The sequence below is a fragment of the Podarcis raffonei genome, chromosome 9, assembly GCF_027172205.1.
Source record: "Podarcis raffonei isolate rPodRaf1 chromosome 9, rPodRaf1.pri, whole genome shotgun sequence".
Taxonomy (NCBI): domain Eukaryota; kingdom Metazoa; phylum Chordata; class Lepidosauria; order Squamata; family Lacertidae; genus Podarcis; species Podarcis raffonei.
In genome coordinates this window covers 30965454-30991654 of record NC_070610.1, presented here as the reverse complement: position 1 = coordinate 30991654, position 26201 = coordinate 30965454, and the positions used below count along the sequence as shown (strand labels likewise).

The following is a 26201-nucleotide window of genomic DNA, read 5'->3' as shown; positions in this document are numbered from 1 at the left end:
ATTTCTAGCATAGTATCTACCAGTCTGCCATGACATCCTAACACAAGGACCAGTTCTTCACCTGGAGCCTTAGTGGTACATCTTAACTCCATGGACTTTGAACAAAAATCTTTTAAAAAGCAGGGTTTCTCCAGCACAGTAATATTCACCATTTTATGCTCTCACTGTCCACGCAGATTAAGAATATACCAAGCCACCCGGAAGACTTTCTTGCAGTAGTGTGCAGCTAGATCTTCCCCAGTACATAAAGCAATGGTTCTGGATTTCCTGCCATTCCTCCAAGATGGCCTCAGAAAAGGCCAACACGCTGAAACATCAGGCAACAGCTATTTCCTCAATCTTATCCCACTCATCCACACTGCCTTTCTCTCACTTCCTCTCTCTCACTTTCTAGTACTACAAGGAGCAGTACTACAGTGTCCCTGGTGGCACACCACTTTCCTTCTTGGGATCTTCATAAAGTGCTGTCCATTCTTCAGAAACTGTCATTCTAGCCGCTGAAGCAAGTTTCAAGGTCTTATTTCTAGTAGCAGTAACCTCTGCCCAAAGGATCTCTGAGTCAGTCACCCTATATATGGCTAGACAACTCTGCACATTGTTGCTTTCTGGATGTGAAAATGCTGTAATGTGCTGCGTTATTCTTTTCCAGCTAGTGAAAAATATTTTAGAGTGAACATGTGCAGCCCCCACAGAATGACAGTCAGGAGAAGAGAAAACAATTCCTAACCAGTAAAAACTCTTCCTTCCTTTTGTCACAGCCAGTACAAAAGTTTGTCCTCTCCCTGCACATTGTGGGTCTCATTGCTTTACTTACATGCATTTTTGTAGTGCTTGAAAAGTTCTGACTGTCCATTGATCTGCGAATAATTGATAAATATATGTTCTTTTCATCCTGTGCACTCCATGTTAATACCTTGTTACAGTTTTTGCCAAGTGAGACGTAGTACCTGCAGTTTTGCTACTATGGAAACACTCCTGTAGCAGCTTGCTCTGGGTGTGTGCCTAAGCTTCATTGTTGAGCAGATTTCAGCCATCTGGTTTTGTTATCCTCCTTTGTATACGTGCTTGCTTATTTTTCACAAAGTTGGTATCCACATTCAAAACAACCTTCTCTTATGGTTGTACCAGAGTAAAAAGTCACCTGCTAAGACTTGTTTCTCACTGCTGCATTAGGAATTTGGGTAACTGAGAAAATGTAGCAATGCTGTCTTGTGCTGCAAGAAAATGCCCAAAAGTAATATCTTGGGGCAGAAGGAGGCAAATACATCTCTCCCAGCCGGCTGTGAAAATAGAGGACAAAAAAAAGTGCATAAGCAAAATCATAACTTTATCAGCAATTCCTTTATGTTGACACAAAAATCACTTACACCAGCACTATCCCTGTACCAGTACATATTGATGGTACCATTTAAATTATTCACATATAATGCCAGTGTACTCCAATCTGAAGTGGGTTAAAATCCATGACAAACCAAGATTTACAGATTAATAGCTCTACATTAAAAACTTTTAGCTGAGCTTAATTACTGCACAGTAAGTTTAGAATTTTCATAAAGACAAGCATCAAATGTCCCATTATCATTTGTTCAAAACTTTATTATATCACTTCTAACTATTGTGGGGAGGGCAGATCTCAGACATCATACTTTTCAGCTTTATGAAAGCCCCTTCCAATAGATATTTTTACAGCTCAAACAAACTATGCTAACAAAAACCAGGGCATTGTCTGCTTTGAATACAGATTGGAGCATCTAAAGCAACATCATGCTATGAGATTAGTTCTGCATGTCATGACTCACAGCAAAGGTTCGGAAGAGCTAAGAAGAAAAGGAGACCTGTGTATCAAAGGAAAGAAAATATATGGGTTAACCCCATTCTCAATATCATAATTTGCACAGTCTTTTTTAATCCAGAAAAACTAAACCCCACCATTAGAACATAAAAAGAGCCTGCTGGAACAGGCCAATGGCCCATTTAATCTAACATCCTGTTCTCAATGTGGCCAGATTTTTGTGGGAAACCCAGAAGCAGGACTGGGGCACAAGAGCACACTCTCCTCCTGCAGTTTCTGGCAACTGATATTCAGAAGCATGGTGCCTCCAACAGTGCAGGCCAAGCCTAGCCATCATGGCTGGAAGCCACTGAACCTTATCCTCCATGATTTTTTCTAATCCTCTTTTAAAGTCGCCCAAGTTGGTGGCTATCATTGCCTCCTATGGATGTGAGATCCATAGTTTAACGATGTGTTGTGTGGGAAAGTCCTTTTTTTTTTTTAATATGTCCTGGATCTGTCAACATCCAGCTTCATTGAATGTGCACAAGTTCTAATGTAATGAGAGAGGGAGAACAACTTTTCTCTATCCACTTAGTGCATAATTTTATGAAATGCACTTTCTCAATGCATAATTTTATGAAAACTTCTATCATACCACCTTTTGTTTGCCTTTTCCCCCCGAAACTAAAAAGTGCCAAGTGCTACAAACTTTCCTCAGATGAACTTCTAAGTACTTACACTTATTAAAATCCTCCACAGCAGCTACGTGTGGTAAGAAATTTCACCCTTTTACTACTTGAACAGAAAAATTGACTGGATGGTTACAGCCATCATGTGTTTTTTTGGGGGGACGACCATGGTATGCAGAGAGGGCATGTATTAGTGGAAATGCACATTTAGTGGAAATGTATTGACTAAAAGAGAGTTCATGTGGTGGGCAGTGTGTTTTTGTAATCCTACTTTCAGTCACAAATGAAGAATATTTATTTGTGATGTGTTCTTCTCTACCTCCCAGCAGTAGTTTTTATCCACATACATGTATATGCATTCTGGCACTTGGTGAAGTGATAAGCCGGGCAGACTGATTGATTGTGGCAGTCGCTGAGCTACATTCAAATATATTGCAGTCACTGCCTTCATGGGCTTAACAATCACTTTTATTGGTTTGATTTTTTACTCCATTAGTCCTTAGCTTGCGAGTTGTATAGGTTTCCAATGCCTTTTAAGTGCATTTTGTGTACCTTGGTCCAGCTCATGTCACAGTCAGTTTCTAGAGGTCTTTCCAGATGTTAAATAATATGAAACCTTGTATCACTGCATTACTTGCCAGTAGTACAAGTCCCTGTTCAAAGTAATCGAAAGGGAAAGGGAGAGTAGTCTTGCAGTTAGAAAAAGGAAAGGGTGGGTGGGTAGGTTTATTGGTAGTTCTGTAATGGGACATTAGGAAAGTGTTTAGTTGCTGAAAATACTGTGGGAATGTTGTAGATACTAGGAGAGGATATATTGATTTAACAGTATCCTTCCTAACTCATGCTTCAGAGTCAGCAGCAGAGTGCATTCCCCAGTATATAGCAGGAAGCTAGTTGGTAGCTTCGTTTGAATCTCTTTACTTAAGCAATCCCATCTGGCTTTGTTCAGATTGGGTTTGGTTCCTGGTAAGTCCCCTTTTATCCCTCCTAAAAAGAATAAAGACACAAGGAGCTTCTTTTAAAAATATAACAAGAAGTTTACTCACATTCAGTTCACAGTTGGATCCCTGAAGGCAGGCTTTAGCTTAGAGTTACAGAAGAGGGTTTGAATTCATCCCAAATGGGAATGAGCCCATGTCCTGGTGGCTGAGAGCCAGCAGACAGCAAAATACATCAGTATCAAGAGAGCATGGCATCAAGACGAAGAAGAAGGGAGATGGCTGCGTGACCAGCCTCTTTTATGGAGTCTCCCAGGGTCACGCCTACTTACCTGGTCACATGCAGGGGGAGGATGCTCCAGACCAGGTGTAACAGGAAGTTCAGCTGGATGGAGTAACACCCCCCCGCGTGTCCACTCTGGGCAAACAGGAAGTGTTGTACTTGACTGCTTATGTTACATCCCACAAATACAAATACAAAAAAGACATGCTTAAGTATGCTTCATTCCCATTGATTTTTGTGGACATATGCTTAACTCTCTCAGTGAAAGTAAGTATGCTTAAACATGCTCAAGTTGAGTGGATTGCACTCATAATTTTTTACACTAACCCATTGGTTGCATTTGCCAGTAATGATGAAACTAGGGTAGACTGTACTTTGCCACCAGAGATGTTGCAGGGTTTACCACTAAGTGACTGCAGTTCTTCATCTATTACATTTTCAGCACTATGCATACTGTCAATGGATGCACAACCTGGGGAAGAAGAACTGAGCTTTGCTGACAAAGTATTATAGCTTGAATGCTGCAGCAAATGGTCTACTTTGAGGAATTATATCTAGAATTGAGGAATTATATGACGAACTCCATCTGCCCCTCATTTTCCTCTACAGCATGTGCAGAAACCACCTCCTTGACCATTAGACCCACTATTGGTCTCATCTACTCAATCTGCTAGAGCCTTTCTTTGCATGCAGGGGAAGTCTCTAACTCATTAAGAGTTGGAGACCCATTGGGTACCCTCACCCTCTGATATTTCACACACGTTTTTGTATTTTGTTTGTTAAAGTAGCTCGGTTTTCTTTAATACTAAATCCTGCCCCGGGTGTACTGTTCTTATCAAATGAAAAATCACTATTTTATATGAGTGGCTAACTGACAAGTCTTAGCTATCCAACTGTTATGTAACTAGTACATGTAACTAGTACATTATGGGATAGTAAAGGCATACTAGTGCAAGTAGATAAATAGGTACCGCTGCAGCAGGAAGGTAAATGGTGTTTCTGTGCATTCTGGCATGCATCATGCTGTTCCCTGCACCAGAAGCTGTTTAGTCATACTGGCCACATGACCCAGAAAGCTGTCTGCGAACAAACACCAGCTCCCTCAGCCTGAAAGTGGAGATGAGTGGTCAACTTTTCCATTCTTTAATAACTTTAATAACTAAGATTAGAAATTACAAAATATTAAATTGTTGTTAATTCTGTGTATTGAACCATTTTAATTTTTCTGTCATCTTGCTGCTCAATCTTTCACATGTTTGTTCTATGCTGTATCCTGCTTAAATTCAATAATAACAATTACATGTAGGTTTTTGAAAAGGGGTTTTGATGGAAAGCTAAAGAGAGAAACTAACCATTATCATTTTACTGCCCAAGTGGAAAATACTTCCAGTAGTTTTTTCTCTTAGCTAAACAACTGTGTAGATGGGTGTTTAAAACAAATCAGAATATTTTAGACAGACCATTCCCAATCAGTTCACTTCAAGTCTTCATAGCATGCATCATTTTGAATGTTTATTTAATGAAGACAATTTACACAGGAAAGCACCCTTTTATTTTTTATGTTTTCTTTGCTTATATCTCAATTATTACGTAATGAGATCAGTCAGGACTAGCCAAGCAATACATGGTAAAACAATGTGCTGTATTTTATCATTTGACTGCATAAATAATCTTTCCTTCCGTATATTAGATAAACTAATGTAGCTGCATGCTTCTACATTATTTTATTTTCTTGAATTTCTGCCTCTTTCCAAAATAGTTATTGTAGCTGCTGCCTTTATAGCCTTCAGGCTCAATGTCTTCTTTCTTTTCGCTCAGGCTTAGCATCAAAATGGAGCTGTCAGCCAGAAAGCTGGGATGCTTTTGGCTGCAGCCCCATTAGAATTACTCACCAGCTGACTGACATTTCACTAAGTCTGAAAAGAATCCTCCTTCCTATGTATCAATTAGGATTGCCAACACCTGACTTTGAAATGTGTTCCGGTGCCTTTAATAGCTGTATGGAATGGATATGCTTGACAGGTGTGGCTTCCTTCATCATTGCAGTAGTGTGACAGGAGAAACTGCACCTCTTGAGTATTTGTCTGCCACATGGTTATGAAAGGCGCCATAATTGGCCACCTTAGACTCAAATCATGAAACTGCTTATGTTGACGTTGCCAGTTGTCTAGGGTTACCATCACCATTCTTTAAGGAAATAAGAAGAAGCCTGGCTGAATGAGTAACCTAAATTTGTGAGAGAGAATTATGGATTTCATAACATTGAACTAAAATTATCTTTAAAGAAAGGAACCCCTTTCCCCAACTATACTCAGGTCTGCTCTCAAGGGCCTGCTCTCAAGCATATATCATCTAATTTACAACCTCTTGACCTGTTTTGGATGCTGTTACTGAAATAAGCCAGAATCGGAAATCAAAGTTCAACCTTGGTTTGTTTCCGTAAACTATAGTTTAAATTGACCACAATTTTTCTGCATTGACTGTTATGACAAATTACAGCTAAATGAAAGACTGAAGCAGATGCTTCCAATTATTTGCTATGGTGCATGGTAAAGAAAGAGAGGGGAGGTCACTCAAGCCTGAGACTCAAACAGACGCAGCCCACTAATGCTAAATGATGATTTAGGGTTGCATCCAAACTAGGTTCTTTTAATAATAATAATAATAATAATAATAATAATAATAATTAATATAATATTAGTATACCACCCTATAACCACAGGTGTCAGGGCAGTTCACAAGAGAGCCTGTCTAGTTTATTGGGTACCAGAATGACACTTATTCTTCCTGTTAGTCTTTTAGTTCCTCTGTCCATCTCCCATGAGTGTAAAATTACCAAGTCTTTTCCTCCCCCTTAAGTGGACAATGAGTATATTCAGTGAATGGGTGTTTAAGAGAGGATATTGGCAATTTGATCCCCTCTAGAATAAGGATCTGACTCCCTATAAACTTCCCTCAATTGACACTTTGCTAAATCCTGGGTGCTTCCCAACAGATATTTCTGTACTTATGTATACAATAAATTAAGTTCAACCAAAAGTGTGTGAAAGTAAACATTACTCACCCTTAGTTATGTTTCACAATTGACAAATATTTGAGCTTTTAAGGGAAAGAGATGTATGGTACTTATTCTCAATTGGTTTCTTTAAAAAAATAGTAAGTGGGTAGGCCTTACATAAAAGCAACAACAGCAAAATGAGCTGTGAATCAAGTAGTATGGTGGAGAACTAGATAGGAAGCATAGTGACCAGATTTATTGATTACCTGAATTTATTAAAATGCACAAGTAGGGTGACAACCTAGTAAACTTAGTTCCAACATAGATACATTTATAATGCAAACCTATGCTTATTTATTCAGAAGTAAGGCTTGCTGATAGGGACGCGGGTGGTGCTGTGGGTAAAACCTCAGTTCCTAGGACTTGCCGATCGTATGGTCGGCGGTTTGAATCCCCGCGGCGGGGTGAGCTCCCGTCTTTCGGTCCCAGCTCCTGCCCACCTAGCAGTTCAAAAGCACCCCTAAGTGCAAGTAGATAAATAGGTACCGCTTTATAGCAGGAAGGTAAACAGCGTTTCCGTGTGCTGCGCTGGTGCTGGCTCGCCAGAGCAGCTTCATCACGCTGGCCACGTGACCCGGAAGTGTCTCCAGACAGCGCCGGCCTCTTAAGTGAGATGGGTGCACAACCCTAGAGTCGGACACGACTGGCCCGTACGGGCAGGGGTACCTTTACCTTTACCTTTAAGGCTTGCTGAGTTCAATTATACTTACTTCCAGGTAAGTTGTATAGAATTGCAGCAGAGGGAATTTTAACTTTATTCTAAATGAAATGGTGAATTTACTAAGGCTTACGATATTGTCACAAATCACAGATAACTGGGTTACTTTCTTTCCCGTTTTCTGGATTGGGACCTTTATTCTTTTTTAAAAAAGAGGTGGTTTGTTACGGAGATTATAGTTTGTAAATGAGATGTAGAAGTGAAGATAATAAAGTGGTTTGTGGTAGCCATGTTAGATATTAGATGAGAATTGCACTGGGGTGGGGGGAATCTAGAGAGAAAGCTTAAAGTCACTTGTACCTTGAAGACTAACAAAATTTATTAAGGCATCAACGTTTGTGGACTCGTGTCCACTTCATCAGGAAGAAAATAACTGTTGTACAAACGGGAGACAAACTTACTATCCTTGGTAAAGAAAGAGTTTTAAGATAGGACTTCCTGTAGCTCGAGTAATCATTTTCATATGTATTTTTACATAATGACCTAAGTTACTTCTCTAGAAGCTGATAATTAACTTCTAATCTAAATCAGATAAAGTTTTAAGCAGACTTGAAAAAAAGCCTTTGTGGGCTTTAGCATGTTAAATTATCCTGTAGCTAGCTGTGAATGTGCCTTAAAGCTTTCTATAGTGATTCTAATCATATGCATTGACACCCACTGGTGTTGGTAAAGACAAATCTGATTAATTGTATGCTACCTGAATAATAATATTTTCTTCATATGATTTTGTCAAGCTTTTTCTATACCAAAGTCTGAGAAAACTTTGTGGATTGTGTTAAGCTTTTAACCATGCTATTGCCAAAACTGCATGTCTCTGTCAGCCCAATTCACAAGTCCAATAAGATGAAGTACCGTATTTTACGCTCTATAAGACGCACCAGACCACAAGACACACCTAGTTTTTGGAGGAGGAAAACAAGAAAAAAAATATTCTGCTGAAAGAAGCAATATTGGCATTATTGCTTTAAAAACAATAGGTATACACTTTCTTAGGAACCATGACATATATATACTGTTGTGATGGCAAGTTTCTCTGATCACCTGTGACTTGCTCTAAAACATAGTTATACCACATAGTGTGAAATTGGAAAATCTGTTCTGTGTGTGTTCTAATGGATGTAACGGTCATTAAGTATATGAGTCTTCTGACGTTGTAATCAGATGTGATTCAGGCTGTTAAATATCCATGAAGCAACATCTGCTTCACAGAGTGACCTTCTGCTAAAGAATACTTAGCATCTATTAGCAGATCATAGTGCAGATCTGCCTTATTTGAAATGCTCTAAACTAGACTAGTCTACTGCTGTTTAGTAACTAGCTTGCAATAATTTATTGCAGTTAAATAAAGCTTTAAAAAATCCATTAAATAATTATAGGGATTACATGCATTTCAAAAACCTTTGTATTCTGTTTAAATTACCCATTTAATTTCAGGGTTTGTTTGTTTAAAAAAACCTAAAGGCATGTTAGGGCACTGTCAACTGTTATTTTCTGTAGGTGTTAATAAACCAGTTTAAAAAAAGGAAGGAAAGAAAACACAACCTGAAACAAATTAAAACCAAAAGCAGCCACACCATCTGTTGTATATTAATTAGATCTTAGTCTATCAAGGGTAAACTGACACTTGAAAAATGTCATTGAAGACAATCAATAGACTAACGTGCAAATATATTGGATTAAGGTCTTTCATTTCAGTTTCTGCTTTAGATCTAGTAAAGGTGAGGATGATGTATATAACAAACTTTAATTTTCTTTCTTCTCAGAGCAACCTCCAAATAACCAAGGCCAGTCGACCCTGCAACCTTTGCCACCTTCTCACAAGCAGCATTCAGCACAGCATCACCCATCTATCACCTCCCTTAACAGAAACTCACTGACAAATAGGAGGAACCAGAGTCCGGCCCCGCCGGCTGCTTTGCCCGCCGAGCTGCAAACCACACCCGAGTCGGTCCAGCTGCAGGACAGCTGGGTCCTTGGCAGTAATGTGCCACTGGAAAGCAGGTAATCCTTTAGGAACTTGTAAGACTTCAGTTTTGCTCAGAATATTTAAGAAGCCTAAGATTGATGCATCCCTTAATTCTGCCAGCAAGAGGTGTAATCTGTGGAATTTTAACCCAGTACAGCCAAGATTGGTACTGCCACCTTGTCCCAAAGCTCACGTTGTAACTTAATTATTCCCTTGCAGTGTTTTTACTTAGAACATGTATAGAAGCTGCACTTCAGACATGTTATTATCTAGAAGCAAGCAATTTCTCCTTAATGTTCGTTACTAGTGCTGCTGTATTAGTTATCACAAAGAATTGTTTATAGGAGTTAACAGACACGTGATCACAGTGCAACCAGAGAAGCTTGTCCACTTCTGAAGCAAGTTTCACTCTTTTGTACATTGTGATTACTTGATCTTAGCCTTAGGGTTGTATTTAAATGCACCCTGTACTTATGTGACCTTTCATTCTTCCATAATGACCAGTTAAAGTTACAAATGTCTCCATTTAGGCTTAGACCTATGATTACCACATTAACAGATCCAGAGTGTGAAGTCTGTCTTTTCAGCTCATTTAGATGAATAGCATTAGTGGAATGCCATTTGTGTTTTGACCCCTGTTGGGAATGTTTTTGTAACTCATCAGTTTTGCTTGTGTGAGGATTTCCCCAAGCACTGATAAGTTAGAGCTTCCTTAGAGATGCCTATTCACCTGTACATGGTTTCAGGCAACTAGGACTCTGTGTTGAAAAATGGAGAGAAATAGTAGTGGGTGCTCTAACAACCTCCCCATGCAGTTCTGAAGATGAGGGACAACTACCTCCTTCCTTGTACTCCCTGCCACATGGAGCTCTGAAAATGTGCACTTGCTGTCATCATCCCTACTGGATGGGGAAAAGTGGAGAAACTTTCCCTGCCTTAAGGCCCGGGATGTCACTCTCACTTTACTTAGGCATATGAAATATTTTGTGCCTGAGGGTAAATTAAAGATGTGAAAGGGTATAGAATGATGGAGATTATTCTGCACAACGTATCATGTTTGTTTTGGAACTGTCTTTCCAGATGGATGTTTCATAAAGCTGTTTTTCTCCCTCACCCCCATTGACAGCAGTATCTTGCTGCAACTAGTATTTGTCAATATGTATAGGATATGAAGCTGTGTTGTTACTGATAAAAAGGACAAATGGTAAAGGGATGTGGAGCAGGGATTCCTATCCTTACTTAATAACTGTCTAAATTCAGTAGAGAAGAGAAACTGTCGCTTTCCCTTAAAAAGCAGTCTGAACAAGTGGTGATGATAAAAGTCATTCCACTCTTTTGTTGTTGTTTAGTCGTGTCCGACTCTTCGTGCCCCCATGGACCAGAGCACGCCAGGCACTCCTGTCTTCCACTGCCTCCCGCAGTTTGATCAAACTCATGTTAGTAGCTCCACTCTTTTAGAGAATAATAATTTATTCCTGCCATCCCTCCTTTTTCAACTTTCTGATTGCTTACCGAAGCCACAAAACTATCTTCCAAGTTTTAGTATTATGATTATTATTGCCACTGCTCATTACTCCTCTAGATATCCATTCCCACTCTCTTTATGTGAGATCAGCCAGTAGGCCTAGTTCTCACTGAAGTGGTAAACTTTGGGGCTGTACCACTTCAGGTTGTAGGTGCAGTCTCACATGCCTGAACACATACAATTATAGAAACTAATGCAGCTAAACCCTTCTCCCTGACATTTAGTGTTCTATATGAAAGGATTTATTTGTTTGCTTGTTTTTGTTTGGAGGACTGTTTGGTCCCATAGGCATCCATTTGCAGTCTGAAGTTGATACATTCCAGACACAGATTTACTGCGGAGAATCAGGCTATAGAAAGACAAGGGTGGTGAAACTGGAGTCATTTTAGTCATTTGAACCTTTTATGTGACGTTCTGGACTACATATAACATTTTGATGAAAAACAGTATCTCCTTGCTGTTAACAACATAGCTTATTTGTAGTTACTTGATAAGAGATATATTAAAAACCTGTCCTGAGGTGAATTTATTGATTAAGCTTTGATACCTCATTAGTTAATGTTTCTCTAGTTTTTTTATTGTTTCATTTAAGATGAAACAACAGCGCAGGAATAAAACTACCAAATGTTTAGCGACTACCAAGGTAACAAGCTTCATTAAACAGCAGGACCTGGTGCCTGAAAACAGATAGGATAGTTATTTTTGGAGTAGCCAACTCCAAAACTTTGAGTGCCACTAGATAAAAGGCCCTCTCTTAAGTGCTCATCCTGCAGACAAGGATCTTGGCATACGAGGCATTCATAACTTATAAGGAACATTTAAAGAGCTAGTTTGTACTTCACAATAAACCACAGCTTATTGTAATGAAAATGAGCTGTAGGGTATCTTATGCTTATGTGCTCTGCCTTCCTTCACCTTTGTCATGATCACAAAGAGGCAATTAGAAGCTTTGTTCTCCCCTAAAGGACTAGGTGTGCAGCCTGGGAGTCATTTTGGACTCACAGCTATCCATGGAAGCACAAGTCAATTCTGTGTCCAGGGCAGCTGTCTACCAGGTTCACCAGCTGAGACCCTACCTGCCCATACATTGTCTTACCACAGTGATACATGCTCTGGTCCCACTTGGACTACTGCAATGCGCTCTACATGGGACTACCTTTGAAGGTGACTCAGAAACTACAACTACTCCAGAATGCAGCAGCTGGACTGGTGACTGGGAATGGCCACCAGGACCACATAACACCGGTCCTGAAAGACCTACATTGGCTCCCAGTATGTTTCTGAGCCCAGTTCAAAGCGTTGGTGCTGCCTTTAAAGCCCTAAATGGCCATGGCCCTGTATAACTAAAGGAGCATCTCACCATCATTCAGCCCAGACACTGAGGTCCAGGCAGAGGACCTTCTCAGCAGTGGCACCTTCCCTGTGGGGCACTCCATCAGATGTCAAGGAGGTAAATAACTATCCAACTTTTAGAAGACATCTGAAGGCCGTCCTGTTTTGGGAAGTTTTTAATGTTTGATGTTTTATTATGTTTTTACGAGTGGCTGGGGCAACTCAGCCAGATGAGTGGGGTATAAATAATAAAACATGTGCTTTTTAAAGGGGGTACTCAAAGGTATGCAGTAAAGACACCTCTTTTTTGTTGTTAAAAAGTGTGGCACTTACTGTAACACCTTCATGGAGAGTACCAGCACCTATTTTTCTAGAAAAGCACTGAATAAAATTATAAAATTATAATTATTATCCAACTGGGATGCTCTCCATGTTACAAAGGTATAATGCAAGAGTGTCTAGGATACAATATGTTCACAAGGTCAAGCAGCTTTCACTGGCAATTAATTACAGTTTACCTGTGGGCAGCACTGCTTCTGGATACCAGTTGCTGGAAACCACAGGAGGGGAGAGCGCTCTTGCGCTTGAATCCTGTTTGCTGGTTTCCCACAGGCAACTGTTCAGCCATTGGGAGAACAGGATGCTGGACTAGATGGGCCATTTACCTGATCCCGGAGGCTTTTATGTTACTTACTTATGACTTCAGGTGATGGACCATTAAGTGTGTTTAAGGACAATCATTCCATGGGCCAATGGGTAGGCATGGCAGGTCTGCAGTGTATATGTCTGCTATGCTTTTCTGATGCCTTCAGCTAATCTGCTCTGGTGTCAAAAAGGAGTTCCGTAGTACTATGCAAAGGGAGACAAGAACTTGTACCTGTGCTTGTTTGAGCCTCACCTCAAATAAAGAAAAGAGGAATCGGGACCACACTCAAAGCGTGCTCCCTTTGATGTTGAATTGGTAACTGGCCACCAACCAAAATGGCCTCCAATAGGGTGGGGGAGTCTTGGCCCACTGTCCAGATCCAGTTTCCTGCCCCTGATCTGAAGAGGTGTGTGAAAGCACTGATAAAATCAGACATTATATAAATCTGGTATAATACGAAGTCCACACCTACTAGTTTATACCAGGAGAAATACATTTGTCTTTGATTAAGTGGATTTATTCACTTAAGTGATACTGTGAATTGTTCATACAGTGGTACCTCAGTTTATGAACTTAAACCATTCTGTTCTTAAACCAAAGCTGTTCTTAAGCCGAAGCGCTCTTTTCCTAATGAGGCCTCCCGCTGCCAGTGCCCTTCCACCATTCGACTTCCATTCGTAGACCGAGGTAAAGTTCGCTAAGCGGAACACAACTATCGGTTTTGCGGAGTTCATATACCGAATAGTTCGTTAACAGGGCTGTTCTTAAACCGAGGTACCACTGTATTGTATTTAGCGTGGTAGCATGTCATAGGATGGGAGAGACAGGTTATAGTGTAGTTTACTAATGTTGCATAATTTTTCATCAGAATTCTGCTTTAATGAAACAGTTAAAAACATGTCATTGTATTTAATTATCTGTTAATTTCATTATATAGACAGAATTGGAGGCACATTTGAATAATCTAACTACTGTACTAATGAAAAAAGGTAGAATTTGATTAAAAAACGTTTGCTTTTCTATACAATTTCTTAAGTCATTAGCAAAGCTGACCAAGGGGCGTGAAAAGTTTAGAATGTATTCAAGCTTGATGAAGCATTTGTGCTAGTAGACAACTAGGTGCTTTTATTGGTGTGATTTCCAATGGAACGACAGCCTTTAATATTGATTAAGCCTCTGTGAAAACAGGTATTAATCTTTTATGGGAGGGATCGAATCCATTTACCTGAAGGCCTTATGCTCCACAGTACAATATATTGGTAGGAGTAGGGTGCATAAACGTTTAATAGCAGATAGTTTAATGTGCTTCATCAGGAAAGAAAGAGCTCAGCTCTGTCACATTCACAATCATTTCATATGCTGTGTTTTTCCATTAGTTTGTCAGTAGTAAATCTTAGCTAGCAATGACCCAGTTTGGTCGAGTTCCTGTTTCCTAGATGTGGTGTACAGAGAGAAGTTAATTTTAGCTTTAAATGCATCACTGGTTGCTTCTGTTGATGATGAGGTTAAAACACAAACAGTTTGATCTAGGTCCAGGAACATTTATCCACGATTATGTTGCACATGTCTGATGCACAGCCTGTCATGATGTTTTTTCCCTGTGAAATGGGTATTGCCCCTTCATAAATAATTAGCCATTTAGAAATAAATCCTGCTATTCATCTTGTTCTAGTATCCTCATGAGCTTTCCAGTGAAATAAAAATAAAGACAGATAGCTAAAAGTATTATGTATATCAGGTATGCAAAAATAATAATTGTAATAAACCAGAGGGGAAAATAACAAAACAAAAACCCAGTATATTCAGATTGCACCCCTATAGTTCGTTGGACAACTTTTGACTGGGCATATATGGGATTGCACAGTAAGTAATTTTTTAAAAATCCACCACATAACCTTATTTATCACACAAACTAATGTATGCTCTTGTTCCCTCTAGCTCAATTATCCCATAATGCTGATTCACCTTTATAATTGATATTTAATAGACATATATGCATTTGTTTTTTATATATTTGTTATGGGAACCTCAAGTTGCAGGTACCTGGCAGATGAAGTGAAGTTTGATACTGATAGAGGTAACAGAGCAGTGAAATTTATCTTGTTTATAAGCTTTTGCTTTTGAAATTATGCTAGCAGGGATCGCCTCCTGGTGTGAAACTTGTCCAGAGATAATAACCCATCAGTTACATAATAGATTTTAGAATACAACATACTGTCAGGTTGACAATGTAGCTTATCAGCCTCACTAATTCACAGCATCACAGCTAGAATTATTATGTTTTTGTTGTTCTCATGTTTTCATATCATGCATTTTTCACTTGCGTTTTAAAGAGTTGCTCTTTGCAGGCTTTTGTATGTTGTTTAGCTACCTGCATTATTTGTTTGCTGAAAATCTGAATAAACCTATATTTCAAAAATATATATAAATGTAGGGTAAGTCAGCCGGGTATAGGACTTACATGTCATAAAATAAAATGACATATTGTATAGTGATAAATATGTACTGTTTATGTTGTTGTTGTTGTTATTTATACCTACCTGTAAATACAATAATGTTACTTGCTTTTGGATTTTGGGAGATGACATTGAAGTTGCATCCCTTAAGTGAAAGCAGCCACCTCTGTGGACATGGCTAAAACTGCAACAACTTTTTTTTAAAAAAATTGGTCATATATATTCTCTGGGTCTTTAATTTACTTTTGCATGGTGGAAAATCTTTTGGACTTGGATTGACATTTATTTAGTTACTTATTTATATTTGCACACAGATACAGCAAAAGTAAGAATCTCTTACCACATACTAGCATTTCCCATGATTTTTAATGCATAGCACTCACTTCTAGTCAGCACCCTCACTAATGAAATCCAGAGCACAGAGATTCTGACACCTATCATACTTGCAAAAATAGAACAAGCCTTGCATTTATACATATCAATGCTATACCTTGGATTGCCAAGTTATATCTTTGAAATCCACTTACTCCTTTGAATACACTTACTCAGCATGAAGGAAGGAAGCCATGGCTTGCTTATCCCACCTGTTCAGATATTTTTTTTGATGCCCTCCCCTACATTCAGCATTGTATATCAGCAACATAGTAGGCAGGATAAAGTGCAGAACTGAAACGCCCTTTTCCGGGAATTTAAAGATTCTGTGCAAATCCTGAGATTGTGATGCGTCAGGTCTACTTTGTTCCATTTTTGTTCATATACAACCTGATGATGCTTTATGACACTGAAAAGCAATGGAATTTTATGCGTTAGCTTTCATTTTCTCATATTAGTTTGATATGAAGTGTGTGTAGGTATGTCAGTACAGTGGTACCCCGCAAGACGAACGCCTCGGAAGATGAAAAACTCGGTAGACGAAGGAGTTTTTCGTTTTCTTAGCCGCTTCGCAAGACGCATTTCCCTATGGGCTTGCTTCGCAAAACGAAGCTTGCCCCGCAAGCTCCGGGGATAGCGGGGAAGCGCAGCGCGCCTTCCCCTCTGTCCCCGGACCCCTTTTGAACCAAGGGGCGGCAACGGGGAGAAGCGATTCTCCCCGCTGCCCCTTCCCTTGCTTTAAAACAGGTCCGGGGACAGTCCCCGGAGATTGCGGGGCAGGCAACGGGGAGAAGCAATCTTCTCCCCGCCGCCCCTTGCTTTAAACAACAGTTGTTAAAGAAGCATCTTTGTGGGAAGATTCCATACCAGTTGAGGCGATTTTGAAGTTTGCTCAAAAGTGCAGGAAGCCTGGGAGAGTCGAACTTGAGCAACAAGCGCTTAAATTTTGGAGTCTCTGGCAGCCATTCTAATGATAGGAGATCACCCTGGGCCAAGTAGGACCTGGTCAACATGCGCAATGAGATCACAGCAGCTTTACAATTTCTCCAAGCATAGTAGGGGAAGCAGGAGTGAGCGATGTTCAAGCATATATTGTTAGGGGTGAGTTGGAGGTTTCCTAGCTGCTGCCCCCTACTTAGGCTCTGTGCCTCATGATTATCAGGTCCCTGATGATTTAATGGCGGATTCAAAATCGGGGCAGGGGTTTTGGTGAAGGCATTTAGTTTTCCCTCTAACATATTGATGGAAGCTGATAGCACCTTTATTTCGTCAGCCAAGCGCAGGCAATATTTCTGCAAAGTCCTCAGCTCCACTGATTGTACTATATCACATAAAGATTTACGATGAGGGTCGGGGTGGGGAGAGAGGCCATCTGGGCTGGAGGTTATATCCAACAGCGATTTGTCTCCTGGCAAGGGAGTATTTGAAGTCATTGCGGGGTCATATGGACACTCTACCTGCTTGGAGGTGTTTAAAAGGTTGTTTGGAGTCATTGCAGGATCATGTAGGCAATCTAACTGCTTGGAGGTAACAGGCGAAGGAAGCACAAGATTGCAGAAAAACTCCTCCAATGATGAGATAGAAGGCTCTAAGGTCTTAGGTGGTGAATCCAGCCCAGTAGGCTTCGAAACCTTAGACATAGGTTCTGAGGCATTAAAGGAAAGGTCTTCCACAGAAGAGGTACGACCACGTTTTAGGTTTGTCATGCTAAACCCCTTGAGCGGCTCGGTTATCTAAGAGTCCTTCAAAGGCCAAGCAAGAGCTGGTGGAAGGCCAGGGAAGCGCGGCCGGTGGCTGCCCAAGTTACAGCTAATCAGGTTGTTAGTGAAGCTCATTAAGGAGATTTATGGCGCTGACTTTGCAAGCTTCCACAGGGTGAGTTCCTGGTGTTATCATCAAAACATTATCGTGCCAACTTCCAGAGAAAAATAGGAGCGGAGTAACTTACAGCATGAACTGGAAAGGGGAGCTCCGGCAAGCGCGTCTTACTTCGTCGCCATCTAGTGACTAGATTTTCAGTGCCATTCCATTATTTATATACCAGTTTGGGTGAGGTCAAAAGGGTTTAAAATGAGAGACTACAAGACCTCTTAAGGGCTACACTTGCATGGTTCTCACAAGAATATTTACACATATTCTCCATATTTTTTAATTGTATACATGCAGCACTTGCCTGTGAAATAAAACATATTACATTTAAAGCACAGGCTGCTTTTTTGTTCTTGATGTAGTGTCTGCACTAGTATCTAATTGACATATCCAGTAGAGAAGAATAGATCAGTTAGTTTCTACTCCATGTCAATTTCACAAGTATTCATTCATAAATTTGTTTTGTCCTGTCTCCATCCTCTGACTGGGGGGTGGGGTGGGAATCCATACCAAAAATTGTATATAAACATTTAACTAGGCATTTAATTACATACTTTACCATAAGCATCCTTAGCTTCCGGACACTTGATCTAGAGTCCAAAACAAAAAAAAATAATAATTCTACCCCTCACCTTCTATTGTTTGAAACTGCTTACACAAATAAATTAGCAATTGAATCTCAAAATCCAGAAAATGTTGACAAAGGTAATATGCCAAATAATAGCAAATCTAATCTACAGAATAAATAATTTAATACCAAAATTGAAATTCCAAAATATTGGCATAAAAGCTATGCTTTGCCATTCATCCTGATCACTTGAGTTACCTAATGCCAATGTTTATAAGAAGTATTGCAAAGCATTTCTTACCTAATCAAAAATAGGTATATTTTTCTAATGCAAACCTTATCCGATAGCCCATTCTATAACCTGAGAGTTACTTCTGATAAGGTCCTGCTTCTCTCTTTTACAGTAGTGATTCTAGTTTGTTCCATAATCTGTTTGATGCAGAAACATCTGCTTGGGTCCAACAAAAGGGGAGACTTGTGATGAGTCTGTAGAGCTATATTTCTTCATATGCTTACTCCAGCTGCATGGATTCGAGAGCAATCTTGGTGACATTGTCATCATCCCCAGCAGACGAGGTCCTGCCATCTAGAAATAAGAGGGAGGGCACTGTCACATTGCCAGTCTCCCAGCAGCAGTGTTGTTGGATATACCAGGTTGGTATGGGAAAGTCAGGTGGTGTGGGCTGTATTGGTTCCACCAGTGCACACATGTCAATTTCACCAATGCCCTGCCCTGCCCCACCAATGATGCCCCACCAAGCTCCAAAATATAGCAGGAAGAGCCAGTGGAGTTATGACACTCCTTGAAGATAGGTCAAAACTGAAGGTGTTAACGATGCCAAGATGGTTGTGGACCAAAGTGAAGGCTGACCAAGGGCATCATGATAACAGGAATTCTGTCCTCTCTTTTCACATTGGAATTGGGACGATTCCTGTTGGTGCCCTGTGTGCTACTTTTTGACTTGAGTAGCATGACTACCCAATTGCTTCATTTGGAAAGTTGTGCTGTGCTGGCCAAAATCAGTACAGTATGTGAGGCTCCACATCTGTTCCAAAAAGCTCCCTTTTAAACAACAAAGAAAGAAAGAAAGGTGCTTTTCTAATACAGTCCTACCTTGGAAGTCGAACAGAATCCTTTCTGGAAATCCGTTCGACTTCCAAAACGTTCGAAAACCAGATCACTCCTACAGCCATTCAGAAGCTGTGGAAGCCCCGTCGGATGTTCAGGTTCCAAAAGAATGTTCGCAAACCAGAATAATCACTTCCGGGGTTGTGGCATTTGGGAGCCAAAACATCCAAGTTCCAGGGCGTTCAACAACCAAGGTACAACTGAATTACAGAAGTCTCTAGAGCTGTAAGGGGCAGTGCCAATTCACAAAGTGGACAATTATCATACCACTTTCTGAACAAGTCACTTGGGGATTCCCTATGTAAAAAGTCCATGATTTACCTTTCCTCTTACCAGTGCCTGGCAAGAATGATTGGGGCTAAATGGACCTAGCTGACTGACTAGATTCTGACAGTGGACCAACAGAAAGCTACCCCTGTGCTAAGCTGAACACCAGCCTTCTTGTTAAGGGTTGACTTTCTCACATTTTAAAGAAAACAAATAGTGGCTAGAAGGTTTTCTGACTACATTTATCCAGAAAGCTATATAAAGTTGTAAAGGGAAACTTGGATACACTTGGATATTACACTGAAGTTCAGAGTCGTGTTTTGAAATCTCTCTTTTAATGAATTTTCTGGGTAAGGATTTCAGCGGCTTTTTCACAATACATAAAATACATTTCTGTTTTTGGCTACTTTTAGCACAAATGTATCATGTAAGAAATGGTTTCTAACTTATCCTCGCACTGATGGATAAGTGGCTTTCATTTAATGTGGGTGATATTTATTTTGTAAGGTTTCCAGTTGGTGGTCTGAGCTATAGTGCCTTTGGCTGGATTTACAAGCTGTTCCTGGTTCTTTAGAAGATGTTGTTTCCAGCTAATTTGATTTTACTATCCTACTTCTGTACTCTCTCATTCTGTTCATATTTTTTTTTAACTCAACAACGTGTTTTTCCATTCTGGTTCTCTATTAAGAAGCTTGTAGTGAATTTTCTCGTTTTTGTGCTTTCAAAGAGACAGACACAGAACACATAATGCTGTGTGTGTAATTAAACTACTCTAGCATTTGTGTGTGTGTGTGTGTGTGTGTGTGTGTGTGTGTGTGTACACCAGCAAGTTTTATGAAAAGGGAAAATATGTCATTCTAGAAGTAGAGCCTTGAGTCCTGTGACAATTTTGGAGGGTATGCCTTTTCACCCTAAGGACCATATGCCAGTAATGGAAGGGGCCAGAGGCAAAAGTAGGTGGAGCAATGAGTGTAAATGTTACCTTTATACAATAAACTAGTTTCTCCACAAACTGACACATCTGTCTTTAACTTCCATTTAGCCAAACTGAAAGGCATTATCAAGAGCTCAACAGCAAATTCCAGTAAGGCCAAAACATCATCATCATCATCATTATTATTATTATTATTATTTATTATTAATTTACATCCCGCCCATCTGGCTGGGTTTCCCTAAGGAAGCATGTAAAGCAGGGCAGTGAGGAGGCATGGCTTGTGGAGAGGATATTTGGCCTGGGGAGAATCCTGAAGGCCAGGTGGAGAGGCTTAAAGGGCCACACCCCTGTGCTATACAATGGTTTAGTATTATATGAGCAAATTTAGGCAAGCCTTGGGCTCATGATGTGCTCTCCCTTTTTCTCCCACAGCATGCCTGTGAGGAGTTTGAAGCATTCAATTCTGTTTTTGATTAGACTGTAGTTTGTACAAGCAAACCGACTTGAAACCGAGTTGCAGAAACAGAAGCTAAACAAGAAAGCTTGAAACCAAGTAGCAAAAACATTTGGATTTTTCACAACCGCACCAGAAGAAGGAATGGGAGACTGCTTGAGCTCAAGACTCACAGTCTTGCTCATGGCACACTAAACTGACATCCAAACATGGCCATAAGCCAGCTTTCTGTTATCTGATTCCTTAAAGATTTCAAACTTGATTATTGTTAATATTAGAAAGCTCACACCACAGCAAAGTCATTATCATAAAAGTCTGCTGTTTTTCTAAATAAATCAGATTTTTTTTTATTTCATCAAATATGATATCTTGAGACAAAAAACTCTTTAAAAAGGTAATTGAATAATTGTTTACATGTATAAAGTAATTACAAGTTCTTGATTCATAATTTTGTTTAGTTGCTAATATTTGTAGCGGCATTAAATAGAAAAGCTTTTCAAAATGCTGCTAGATTAATTTGCTGCATACAAACAATATTACCAATATGATATTCACAATTAACATGCTACCTAAGTATGAGTAACGGAGTTTTATGGCAGTTTCTCTCTTTCAAAATTTAGATCCAAATAGGGATTGTAGCACACATTTTGAATTGCAGATTTCTGTTTGTTAAGGTGCTTTCTGTTTGTCTTTTTTTTTGGCACCCTCCCCTGAAATTTCCTAGCTGATCTTCAAATGACAACTCTGTAAAGGCACTTACATTTTTAGCAGAAGGATGGCAAGGAGTTTAAGACTCCATGCCATACTGTGTGCTGTCTCAGACTTTCCCATAATATAACACTCCCGCTTGGTAAGGGTGACTGTGTAGGAGTTTGTAGAAAACCTGTGTGGCGCTTGTAAAGTGTAGTATCTACCCATTCCGGAAAGCCGTGGTTTGACATGCTGCCTCAGTGCATGTGTGCTTGATGTGGACACAACAGAAGATGTATGGTATTCTATGTGGGAGCTGGTTTAAAACTCCCTTCATCGATTGCCTTAGCAAAGAAGCCAAAAGCAGCACAAAAGTGCTTAAATTAGGAAATAAGATTTTTTAAAAACATATCTTTAGGCACCTGGCAAAGACATTCCTCTCCTCCCAGCCTTTTGGCTAATTAAACAATCTATGGCCTTTTAAACTTTGTGTGTGTGTGGAGTGGGGAGGAGTATTGTTATATATTTTTGTGTTTTCATATTGTAAACCGCCCTTAATCCTCTGATAAAGGGCTATTGTTCACAGATCTGTGCAGGGCCATCTTACCCATAGGCGCAAGGGGCACCGGGCTCTCAGGGGCGCCAGGCCGAGAATTCGAGGCCCGAGAGTTGAGTGTGAGGAAAAGCCCACCTGCTGGTCGAAGCACCGCGGCAGCGCTGCAAGTTCAGGGCGACCGAGCCAGTGAGACACTGAGGCGGGCGGGTGGCTCTGCCCTCCTGCGCAGCTGGGACTGGGCAACCTGGGGTGGGCACCGGGCAGATCTTTGCACCCCAGTGTTGCATATGCTTAAGACAGCCCTGGCTCTATGCAGTCTTTTTACTTAAAAGTAAATGGAAGGGGGATCTGATCAGATTGGGACACCACCCAGAGAGGGGGATTTGATTCCCCCCCACACACATACTGCAATGCTGAAAAATGTGGCTGCAGGATCATTGGGAGTAATGGGAGCTTTCTTCTTTTGTTGTTTGGTTGGTATGCAGGTGCTTTTTTTTTTTTTTTTGCATCAGATTAAACCTCCTCTCTCCATCCAGTAGTCTTGATACAGACCAATACCTTGGAATGGCATTTTTGTTGATGATGTTGGTTGGTTTCTGAACAGATAATTGTGAAGGCTGGATAGAGTTGCCATATTTCACAAAGTAAAAACCAGGACACCCCAAAAGTTGTTGAGCTTTTTTAATTTATTTACAAAAATGCCAAAAAAACCCATGATTTTTCAATTGACATGCCTAAGATCCAGGACAAAGTGCCACCTTTCGGAATCCCCCACAGACGTCAATTCCACCTTTGAAATCCCGGTAATGTCCAGGAAAATCCGGACGTATGGCAGCCCTAAGGGTGGAAGGCAGTCCTTTTATCTTTTTATTTTCAAAGGACATGTACCATGAATACGCTCCTCTCTAACAATATTTATAATTAACTCCAGGAGATACTGAGCCAGATCCACATAGATCACAGTTAAATATAGACTATAAGAGTATGTGACAGAGTTGACAATTTATTCATTTTCTTCACTGGCATTGTCCTTTATATATATATGCTATAAAAATGTTAAGAAATCTGTCATATTTACCTTGAGACATATATATATAATACTCTACATAATACTCTTTATGCATCTCTAGAAACATAATTTGAAAACATTTTTTCCTCCTAACTCAAGTACCTTACTCAGAACTCAACTACCTTACCCAGAAAAAACCCCCAAATACATTTTTTCGTTCCCCACCCTTGCCCACCCCTGTACAAAATTAGGGTAATGGCATTTCTTGGTCTCATTGTCATCAAGAAGTTGTTTAGGCTGTTACCTAAGGAATATGTGAGAATAAGCAAAGAATCACAAATTGGGAGAGAGCTGTTCTATAGTAGACAATATTTCCTCTTGAGTGTGTAGGGACAAATGTTCAACTGAGCCTTTGGATCTTGGTGCTTAAAATATGAGTTTTAATATACGCTGTGTATTTCTGGACTTGTAAAAGTTCTGGTAGCCAACAGAAATAAGCCGTTAATATTTTTTTTCTGAGCAATAGGTTTGCTTAACACGGTTTGGGGTACCACAGTGTCCACATCCAAGAAGGGTAATCTGTGCGCCACAATTACATTTCTATAGGTTTACCATCTGCATCCAGCTTGCACACTGTAAATAAGAGAGACACGCTGACTGCGTCAACAGCACCTGTCCCCTAATATAGGAATAGAGGACAGAATCAAAGTAACTCTTTCCCATCCAGAAGATTACATCTTTTGCCAGTCAGAATCTCTGTGTCAGGGCCATCATATATAAAAATGCTCAAACCTGAATAAATGTTAAGATTCTATCCCCCAAAATGAACTAATATGGAGAAAGAAGAAAAGTACCATTAACTATCCTAGACACTAATGTGTATTTACTTCTTATTTTCTGCAGGCATTTCCTATTCAAAACAGGAACAGGGACAACACCACTGTTCAGTACTGCGACACCGGGTTACACAATGGCATCCGGCTCGGTTTATTCACCTCCGACACGGCCACTACCTAGGAACACCTTATCAAGAAGTGCTTTTAAATTTAAAAAGTCTTCAAAGTACTGTAGCTGGAAATGTACAGCACTCTGTGCTGTAGGGGTCTCTGTGCTACTGGCAATACTACTATCTTACTTTATAGGTAAGTTTGCTTTTTATGATTATTGTCATTATAAATCTATGTATCTTGGTTTCTGGTTATATATGGACACTGGCAAACTGCATAATATACAGCTGTCTTTTTATCCACAAGTGCTGTTAACAGTAGAGGCGATGAAAGCAATTTAATTAAAAGTTCTTCAGATGGAATAGAAAATACCTGTGTTTTGTAACCATTTCCCTTGAAAATGGCAAGTGAAATGTCATTTTAAAAAACTGAACTATAATTTAGAAATTCTCTACCTTTCCTTTTTAGAAAGGATAAGGCCATAATTCAGCCATCATTTCTCTATTAAAAAGGGGAGCGCGTTTAAGAATTGAGCAAACTCATGTGGGGGCGAGGGGAGAATTTGTTTCTGAGAAGAAGCTTAAGTATTTTTACATATGTGAAAATATGTGTACATAATGAGAAACAGATAAATTTACAATTTAATAATATATAATTTTCCATTTCACTGTTTTATGTTTCCATGTTCTGAATAATGATTTCCTTTTACTAAAATACTCAACAATTGACAGTGTGTATTCTAAAGCTTCCATGGAACTATTTACGTTTTTTAAAAAACCATGATGCATACTTAGTTGCAAAAACTAATACAAAGCTAAAACCCCTCATGAAATTAAAATGTTGGTAGACTCTATGTTGAAACAAACTAGTTAAGTTTCAGTCCATGCCACAGCATTGTGCTGAATAAAATCTTTGAAGTGGATCCCTGTTGAATCAGAAGCCATGGTGAATAATGCAAAAAAATAGGCCGCTGAGTAATGTAAGATTTTCACCTTCCCTGCTGATGGAATATGGCTGCCTTGAGAAGATTGCAAGTCTTCCTGTTGTCCGGGAAAGCCAAAGGAGTTTTATAGGAATTATGTTGGCAGTTTCAGCTGTATATTGCTATTTGAGTCCTCACTGGATTTTCTTTGTCCTCTTTGATGCATACATTGTGATTTTCTGTGATCAACGTATTGGCCATGTTTAAGCAGCATAGTCCATAGATGGTGGATGGTGTAGTTACATTAATCAGTTTATGTTTTTATTTAGATTTATAGCCCACTCCACTCCCACTTTCCCTGCCCCTGCAAAGTGTCAAAGCAAATTACATATATACATGTTTTGAAACATTTAGAACAGCTAAGCCTGCATTCCTGAGCAGTTATGCAGATTTAAGTATCACTGACGTCAAGCATATGATGATTTTAATCATGTGTAGGCTGGATTGCAACCCAAAATATTAAGTATATGAAAATATAAACATGCAATTAATAGCCCTTTTTACAAATTTAACTCTGTTAAATCAAATGTATTTTTATCCTTACCAAGGCATTAATTTTAGATTTTGTGTTAACTTAATGAATGGTTTTCTTTAACCTAGAGGGGTCTACAAGTTGTCAACTATACTGTTGATAATAAATGCTGCTGCAGAACTGACCTTATTTTTCTACTTCTTAAATTTTGAAGCAAACAGTGTTGACTCTTGGTGGGCAGATAACCCATTAATGGCCCTTTACCTGCATTTATGATACTCTTGCTCATCCTTGAAGAAGGGGAAAGTGCCATTTTGGATGTTTGTACCCTAGAGGAGCCCTCATAGGATAGCACCATCTTGTAACTCCCATTGGCTCATCTGTTTGCACTGCTGCTGCTTTCTAAAGGCAACTTTTCAGTGACAAATTTAAGGCTGAGTACATTAAACCCGCCATTAAAAATTGTCTGTACAGTAGTGGTGGTGCATCTAAATAACATTAAATCTTTGTATTGTTTGTATTGTTTTTTCATGTTTGTCATCCTGGGCTGCTTTGGGAGGAAGGATG

General features: G+C 39.7%; 1 protein-coding gene across 21 annotated transcripts in view; it reads left to right on the top strand.

The window, feature by feature from the left end:
* Positions 1–26201, top strand: part of TENM3 (teneurin transmembrane protein 3) — a 1264592-nt gene that overhangs the window by 1125630 nt on the left and 112761 nt on the right. For all 21 annotated transcript variants that reach the window (XM_053402551.1, XM_053402561.1, XM_053402557.1 and 18 more), the window contains 2 exons: positions 9224–9461; positions 24137–24375. In XM_053402551.1, the coding sequence (XP_053258526.1) occupies positions 9224–9461; positions 24137–24375 (477 nt within the window). The remainder of the gene's footprint in view (positions 1–9223; positions 9462–24136; positions 24376–26201) is intronic.